Here is an 8,814-nt window from a genome sequence, read left to right as displayed (position 1 = left end):
TGTAAAGGCGTGACAAAAGTAAAGAAACTTCTACTGCTCAAAATCATGACTAGCTCATAATTTTGACCAACAATATTTTTTTTTATCATTCTTAACTTTCTTTTGACTTTTCTTATTTACTTTTCTTATTAAGCCAAAATGGGCTGCTATATAGGTTTCTTTTTGGTCTGCCTGTAACCCTCCCTATATAAAGGTTAAATAATGTACATTTAAAATTGAAATTTGACTGAAAATGACTCCACATCTTCAACTTTTGTGTTCACACAATCAGAACAAACCACAGCTGAATGTAATGTCTTGGTAACTTTAGTCTATAGATCAAATGCTGTTGAACATTACATAGACAGATATTATATTTTGACAATATATTTGAGTTCTTATTTTATGCCAACTGTCATATGTAAGAAATAATATCTAACTGAACTACTGTACACCAAAGGCCAAATGTTTATACCTATGCGTTCAAGGAAATTTGTGTATCTTCTGATTTTGTTTATTCATCTGTCAGTCTCGTCACTGGGAGGTGATGGACGATTTACGGAATGTGAATAGGTCTTCAGCTTCCAGCTCTTCACTAGACCTCACTATCCCTGGGATCTGTGAGGGCTACTTGATGAAGAGGAGGAAGTACCCACTCAAAGGCTGGCACAAGGTGAGCACAGCACATATTGGACAGCATCTGATCTTTTCTGGTTTTACCAAGGTTTTAATGTGACTGCTGTAAATCATGTAAATACTTTCGAGTTGATGATAGTCACACTTTAGCAGAGCTGTTTAACCTTAACCAGTGCACATTCAATTCCAGTGTTTACTTGATTGTCTTTGTTTCTTTCTAAAACTTCACTGTGATTTTCAGAGATACTTCGTTTTAGAGAAAGGGATTCTCAAGTACTCAAAGACGCAGCAAGATGTAAGTTATGAACAAAAACCGCTGCCAAAAACCACTTTCACACAGCAGTGATGGAACGACAAAAAACTCTTCCATTGTGATTGTGCTCTTAACTGCTCATTTAAATTTTTTGTTTTAGATTCAGAAAGGAAAGCTCCATGGCTCTCTGGACGTCAGCCTGGCTGTCTTGTCCGTCAACAAGAAGTCCAAAGGCATAGACCTGGATGCTGGGGACAACCTCTACCACTTGAAGGTAATCTTCGCAGCGTAGTTCAGAGAGATTTAATTAAAGACGCCTAGGGTTGGGTACCTAGACCCAATGCTATCATAGCACTGGTACCTTAACGTCTGCTATCTGCCCGGCCCTAATAGCAACGCGGATTTCGGTGCTACTTAAATGCCTTCGCTACTCTCTGATGCTCCAAAGCGGACATTGGTGGCAACAGAAGCATTGCTACATGTGAAGCTAGTTAACACTATCATTAGACTTATAAGTAGGTAATGTTTACATTAGCCTAACGTTTGCTAGTAACTGGCTTAAACCGGGTTAGGCTGACATCTAAACAATGTAGTGTGACTATTTCACTGTAGAGGATTCCAACACCGGGGCATACAACAGTCTAGTTAAGTGAAGTTAAAAACACAAACTAGCTGCACGATGGCCCCTGCCCCTGTCAGAAAAACAGACAGAACAATGGTGCGTTGACTTGAAACTGGTAAGCCTCCTGGTGCATTCCAAGTTATTGTAAAATACCCATGTCCCTTCTAGTGGTGGTTTTTGTCATTTACCAACAATTTACTGGTGAAATAAGTTTATTACATTTCTACTAAATTTTAAATTTGACCATATGGCCTTAACAATAAACGAACACTTTGACGTCGCAGACTGTCATTTAGTGCTTTTGTTTTTTAATTTTTAATTTTTTTAATTTTTAAAAGTATTGGTTTAGACAACGGTGTTGGAAAATATCCAAACAATACCCAACCCTACTGACAACATCCTTCTGAGCAGCAGATTGCCATCAGCAAAACAGAACTTCAGGAGACCGTAGTTACTCAAAATTTACTCTGGGAATAATCTGTAGGGTCCAAATAAAGTTTACTACCAGACATCTGGATATTTTTTAGCCTGCAGTGTACTTAACATGTATTGCTTTCTCCTTGTTGCTCTTTCTGTCTCTCCTCTCCCTCTGTTAGGCAAAGAGCCATGACATCTTCTACATATGGTTGACCAAGCTCTGTGCCCATCGCGTATATAGGAAAAATGAGGCGATGAGTGTCCATCATGGCGTCCTCAACGCTCTCTCACTGAGCCCGAGCACCCTTCCAGCCATGGCCACTCTTGCCCAGACTAACAGATCAATGGTCAGAACAGTTTTCACCTTAGTTAATGTCACACATTGTATTATAAAAATGTACCATTTTGAATACAATTTTGCTGACAAAAACTGTCACGCCTCCACTGACTAAGTTGTTTCTATGGTATCCACCATAAAGCACAAATCATTGTGGGAGGAGGTTGGTTGTGTAGCTTTTTCTGTATTTTTAATAGGTTTTGTTTTTTACCATCAGTATATTCTATGTTATGGATTTAACCAAAAATAGTGTACTAACCTTCCACATACAAAACTCAAATTAGTAAGTAGGAAGAACTTGGGAATGGCTTCTACATGAATTCCCCTTGGGCAAATTTAGGTATGTGCCAAATTTACAAGAGGTCTAGGCTTTTAAATAACTTATTACTGATCAATCATTATTTTTGTTCCATTACTGGCTTACTTTTTTCTTCATTTAGTTTTTAAATGCTTTTATGACCAGAAAGTCAAGTCTTGAGTTTAAGACTATATAAAATGGATATTTGCAGGTGAAATCTCACGTTTGTGAACCAGCAAATGTTAAGTATTTTGAATCCCTTGTCAAAATTGTAACTGAATTGATCAATTGGGTAATTGACAAACCATTGCAGCATTTGAGAATGCTTTCTTGTTTATAAGCAAAAAACTTGAGAATGTAATTTTTCGGTATTGGTATTAATTGGACTTTAACTGTGATATGTTTGATTGTCCAGCCTACTTACTATGCCAGTTCAGCACCCATGTACAACCCAGAGATGGGAAGCCCCGCTCCTGCCGTCGGCTCTAACCCAGGGGTGAACAGCAAGGTGTCAGCGTGGCTGCAGCAGACCGAGAACATCGACGCAACCTCCAACGGTGCGACGCGTCTGTAATCTTGAGCTACAGAGTGAATCCTTGGTTCATATTTCGTCATATTTAATAGTGACAGACCTATACATATATTGTTACATAAACGTGTTTTTGTTTTTAATACTTAAAACCTTTTTGCACATTCTTTAAAATCACTAAACTGTGACTTTTGACCCTCTGTCAGACCTGGCTCGCTGTCAAACTGAGCTGACAGAACTGGCTCAGCTCATCCAGCGACTCCATTGGCTGGAAGGTGGGCTGCCGATCACTAACACAGACCTGGAGATGCGAATCAGCATGCAGGTGAATACTCCCAAGTCCTGTAACAACTGAATTTGTCTAACTTATTGTATTTCAGTGGACAAATACCGTGGCCTGAGATGGTTTGTGTTATGTTCAATGCAAGCTAATTAGTTGTATAGCTTTTATGAATCAGCTGACATAATGTTGATTTGAATAAGTTAATGTGACACCCAGGGGATGCAAAGGTGGATGAGATATTCTTTATTTTTACTATCATGTGGGAATATTTGAAGTATAGTATTAACAGTAGATGAATATCGGTCTGCAAGCACATGCAGTAATAGAAAAATGTAATGTTTTTAGAGAGAGGCTATAACCCCGTTGGCCTCTGTTTTAGAATCTCTCTCTGGAGAAGCCCAAAAAGAAGTTGGTGAAGGGCTTTGGTCACTCCAGGACTTTGTCCCGTGTTGAAGCCATGGGGGGAACGGTAGGACTGACTTTAGCTTTGTATGCAATGATGCAAATTATTTAAAAATATATAAAAATTATGAAATGGTTGCATCAACAAGTTGAATCCTTTTGTTTATATAGTATACCATTCCTCCTCCTTTTTGTCTTGTCTTCTCCAGTTTACTTCCAGCCACCTGAGTTCCAACAACACTGGTTCAACAGTGTCTGTTAAGTCTGTCCCTGAATATGTCTACTCTCAGCTGTCCAACCCTCAGGTCACTTCACCTGAGGCCAAGAAGCTTCAACAGGACATCTGCACTGCTTCACACAGGGGTACAACCCTCCCACCAAACAGCTGTATTTCTATCAATTTCTAGTAATAGCTAGTTGTATATGACACTTGTCACTTCAACGGGCTTGATACCATGTCAAGTCATTGTTCTGAAATAGTTTCTTAAATGATTATGTGTCAATTCTATAAGTTACTAATGTAAGCAAAACATAGTTTAGTCAAAAAGAATTCAAGATAACACTGTAGGTTCTGGTTACTTTTTGAATAAAACATGTACTTTATTGTGTTTTTTGACATTACGTAATTTAAAAGTGAATACCCACTACTCTGCAAAGTGTCTTGATTACAGGTGACATGTGTTCATGAACTGGACTTTGTCTTTGTAATTATAAGTTTCTGTATGTTGTGTTACAGTTCATTCTTCTCTCAAGTCCATTTATGAGGTTTTGACCTTGGAGAGAGAGAGACTGAGGCAGGCCTGGACCAGCCCGGAACTGAGGCATAACACCTCAGAGCAGCTCGCTACACTTTGCAGCACACTGTCAGAGGTAACACACACACACACACACACACACACACACACACACACACACACACACACACACACACACACACACACGAAGCATAGCTGGACTACATAGAAACAAAAATCAAAGCAATCCTTGTTCTTCCTAAAGCAGTAAATTGACTGTACAACAAAAACTGTATCTTTCTTTCTCGCTCCATCCCAGCTGTCCCAAACCTTTTCTTCCCAAGTTAAAAAGCTAATTATTTGCACAAAATCTTAGTATCGATATGTAAAAAGACAACGGAGGCCAAGCCCTCATTGTCGGTTGGTGAGGTGCTGTGTGAAACTGAAGCAGGTTTGGGCTGTTTCTAGGCAGAACAGGCATAAGTTATCACAGGCATGTCCTGAAGGAACACACCTTAAGTCTCTCCCTATTTCCGCACATACAAAGGCACAAAAACATGGTTGTTGTCACACTGAAACTGAGCAGTCTTGTTAGTCAAGGGCATTGCTAACTCCTGCTATCCAGCTGATGGTGCTTAGTAACCCTTCTTTTGGTGTTGCACAATGTTCTTCTTAGCTGCCTGCTTGTTTTCTGTTCATGCTGCATGTGACTATTTTCTAACCATCAGTTGCTATAACTTTGGACTTTATATTTTTGTTGGTTGTCTGGCAGCTGGCTGTCATTCTGTTCTCACTGTGAGCAACACAAGCATCATCATTGATTAATTATTGTTAATAATTCCTGTACAGAGAAGAGAGTACAAATAAATTACTTTTATAGGACAACTGTGGAACCTGTGGATTGGGTGTCTATGAAAGGGGCACATTCAGTGTGGCTTTAAAGGAGTTTTGTCAAGTTTGAGGAAATTATCCTGATGTCTTTATGGTTATCTCAGCTTGGATACAAAAAAATGTAAATGCAAAAAGCTTGCACAAAACATTTGGGTAGTTTGGAAGTCTCGTGTTTAGCAGGCGGGGAAGGTTGAATTAAAAAAACAAACAAACAAAAAAAAAAACACCATTGAGTTGCATTATGGGAAGTGTTTTCTGAACATGAACCATTAAAGCAACTTAAAGGTCAACAATATCTGCAGCTCTGCTGCATCATTTCTGACCATTTTAAATGATGCACACCCAAATTTATTGAAGTGAAATACTGGAGTGACCCCTAAAAAGACCTAATTAGCAGTTGGTGGCAAACTAAGTTTATCTGCTAAAAATACAGTTGCTAATTGAGCTATTTAAATACAGTGATAGCTGTAGACAATACCATAGATTCAGTTTTGTCCTCTGGCCCTGCTTAACAGTTGGACAGAGACACCTTGAAGAAACTCAACATGCTGTGTGAGTGCCCTTGAGTCTGCGGGTCATTCTAACCATTTGTTTGATATTCTGTGTTTCCACTTCATGTGTCTTGCATGGCTGGTCTGTCTGTACGTGTGCATGTCCATGCATGTTTAGCTTGACATACAGTCCCGTTTGACCAAAGTCCACTCGCTTTCCCTGTCCTCTGACTCTTCTGAGGAATCCTTCTGCACCGTCCAACCTGATCAGGTGTGTACTGTACGTTGTGTGTTTGTGTGTGAAAGACGCTTTGTCTTTTTGTACCTGTCTATTTCATTATCTTACTGTCCCTTATTTGCATTCATTTTCATCTCGCATATGAAATTCATTAAACATTGTATAGAAAATATTGATGCTTGCAGAACCTAGCTTGGATAAAGTAATTCTTTCCTCAAGAAACGGACTGTTGCCAAGTAAATAAAAATGAATGACAGTATCTTGTGGTTGGTGTGGCTCAATTTGGTCACTTCATGTTGTTCAGGCAGTTGTACCCAAAAGTTGCACAGTGTGTGTAAATATTTTGTGTAGGTAACATGCACAAAATGGCACGTTTTGTTATGGTACATTAGGTAACTTTTATCAAAATAACTTAAATAATAACTTACTAACTTTTATTTGCTACTTTTCAAAAGCCAGGGCAAAATCTGGCAAGTAGTGATAAGGACTGGCGAGGCCAGAGTATCTTTCTTAAATGAAGGGAAACAAAGCATAGCCGGCGGGAGCAGGCGTCACCTTAAAGACAGCGTGGCTCTGTCAAAGCGATCAAGTCATTCATCGTTGACGAAATAATGATGCCCGGTGTTTCCCCTATAATTGGAACCACCACCTTTCCGTGTATTTTCCGTGTATTCATTCTTCAGAGACCAATGCCGTAAATCCATAAACGAGACAACGGTCTGTGGTGGGTTCATGTAACCGCTATACACATGTGTAATCTAATCAGTTGAAACATAACACGGTTACAAACAAGCACGGTAGTGGACAACGCGCTAACGTACTGATGGTGCGTGGTTTTGTCTATGTTCTACACACCAGAAATGTGTCTGACACGGCGCTGCTGCTGCTAGGTGACGTACAGAGAGAGCTATCTCCAAACATAGTGCTGACAGATTCAGACTCTGAAAAATGTAAATCTATAGGCTACTGATTTGATTAAGGCAAGACAATTTCGGCAGTATTGACGGCAAAATAGATTATGGAATATTTTGTTTTTGCAATATTTGATCTTTTATTTTTATTTTTTATTTTTCTGAAAGCGATGATATGTCTTCTGCCGACATGACAAAGTTATGTTTTATTGAAGGTGCCCTGCCACAAACATTTTATTATTTTGTGGTAATGTCAAAAATTCTACCATGGATTCCGTAACATTTTTTATTTTGTGGAAACAAATGCCTTGGTTACTTTGTTTCAAGCCATTCTAGTGTTGTATAAAAAGCCTGCAGGAAGACTCATCACGATTTGTGTCAATTTATATTCAAATATAACGAGCTACGTTGCTTGACTCTGAATGGCTATCCGTTATCCAATGAGAGCCTGGCTATCAGCATCCTTTACCCAGCGCAACTGGGCGAGCTCATGAATAGTAATGAGCTCAGGCAACATGACGTCAGACTGGCCAGCTTTTGTTATTGGCCTGATTTCTCCTCTTATTTCTTTTCAGTGGCTAAAGCTGACAGAGGAAGTAGCAGCTCATTTTCACATTCACAACATAACACACACACACACACACACACACACACACACACACGGACCTAACATATTTCAAAAGATGCAAGTAAAAACGGTTTTGTGTGAAAGGGTGCCCTAAGTGTTACCTACTGAATCTTTGTACAATGTGAGAGTTGGAGCCAGACCAACAAACGGTTCGTTGGAAATATTAATATATAGTTTGAAGCACAACTTCTTCTCTGCGCTCCCCCACAGAAGACACCATCTAAAGGTCGTCCGTGTCATCGCGCGCCCTCAGTGGCAGAATCTATGGCAGAGTATTTTGATGCCAGTGAGGTGATTGTGTGCGAGAGCTCATCAGAGGCAGAGGCTTCGGACGAGTCGGGCCTGAGTGACATCACCACCACCAGCAACTCTGAGCCTGAAGAGGGACACGGTGAGTGTCCCTACCATCCAGTAGTGTTTGAACCACACGGCCCAACCACCACTTCAAATAACAGACTTTCTCCTTTCTCCTCCTTAGCCACTGCCACCCTCAACTACCGGGCCAGTCTGAACAGTGCTCCTGACAAACCCAGACCAGTGCCTACTAATACTGGTAACACCACCATTATGTTGTCTCATTCATATTGTTAAGGAGGGCTGTATGATGTGTTTAATTTAACCAATTGTGATATCACTCTGTGCAATTACTTAGACAAAAATGTGCAATTCAAGTAAACAAGTGTGTTATGCGCGTGACACTCTAGTCTCTGTGTGCACTACAGTATCCATGTTACACCCATCACTTTACCAACAGTATTTACAACAGACGAAGCTGCCATGTTTTAAGAAGCTTTGTTGTTTTGGGTCTACTGCAATCTCTCTTTACATTGTCTTTGCTATCTTTTTCTTCTCGCTTTTCCATCACACGGCCGCTACACTTATCTCGGACACCGCTAACCGATTCCTCTCCCTTCTTGCTTGACCAATCACTCGCTGACTACACTCAACTTAACGCACCTGCCATTTCTTACTCTCACTTATGCTACCATCGTAACATCCACAAAAGATATGACCATTTAGTCTGTTTAGGCAGTAGCGCGTGTCTTGTTTATGGTCGTGTATCAGAAGTATAGAGGGCTTCAGAGCATGCTGACTTTAAAAGAGGCTGTCCAAAGTATATTTTGTAACGTAATCACTAGTTATTATATTACACCCATCTTACATG

General features: G+C 39.9%; 1 protein-coding gene and 2 long non-coding RNA genes across 5 annotated transcripts in view; 2 read left to right on the top strand and 1 right to left on the bottom strand.

Moving 5' to 3' along the window:
- The window catches only part of LOC116702824 (uncharacterized), a 24,478-nt gene that overhangs the window by 3,825 nt on the left and 11,839 nt on the right, over positions 1-8,814 (bottom strand). The gene's annotated exons all lie outside the window — the stretch shown is intronic.
- LOC116702827 (uncharacterized) overlaps positions 1-8,814 on the top strand; it is a 20,290-nt gene that overhangs the window by 3,827 nt on the left and 7,649 nt on the right. The window lies entirely within an intron of this gene.
- The window catches only part of LOC116702804 (oxysterol-binding protein-related protein 7), a 31,833-nt gene that overhangs the window by 17,251 nt on the left and 5,768 nt on the right, over positions 1-8,814 (top strand). For 2 of the 3 annotated variants that reach the window (XM_032537270.1, XM_032537271.1), the window contains exons 3-14: positions 509-652; positions 857-910; positions 1,029-1,142; positions 2,087-2,254; positions 2,958-3,099; positions 3,278-3,396; positions 3,734-3,823; positions 3,966-4,119; positions 4,493-4,626; positions 6,051-6,143; positions 7,860-8,040; positions 8,128-8,202. In XM_032537270.1, coding sequence (XP_032393161.1) covers positions 509-652; positions 857-910; positions 1,029-1,142; positions 2,087-2,254; positions 2,958-3,099; positions 3,278-3,396; positions 3,734-3,823; positions 3,966-4,119; positions 4,493-4,626; positions 6,051-6,143; positions 7,860-8,040; positions 8,128-8,202 — 1,468 coding nt within the window. The remainder of the gene's footprint in view (positions 1-508; positions 653-856; positions 911-1,028; positions 1,143-2,086; positions 2,255-2,957; positions 3,100-3,277; positions 3,397-3,733; positions 3,824-3,965; positions 4,120-4,492; positions 4,627-6,050; positions 6,144-7,859; positions 8,041-8,127; positions 8,203-8,814) is intronic. The other variant, XM_032537272.1, reaches the window with a different exon arrangement.

Source organism: Etheostoma spectabile, chromosome 15 (genome assembly GCF_008692095.1).
Source record: "Etheostoma spectabile isolate EspeVRDwgs_2016 chromosome 15, UIUC_Espe_1.0, whole genome shotgun sequence".
NCBI classification, from domain to species: Eukaryota; Metazoa; Chordata; class Actinopteri; order Perciformes; family Percidae; genus Etheostoma; species Etheostoma spectabile.
Note: the sequence above shows the minus strand (reverse complement) of the source record. Positions and strands in the feature narration are given on the sequence as shown.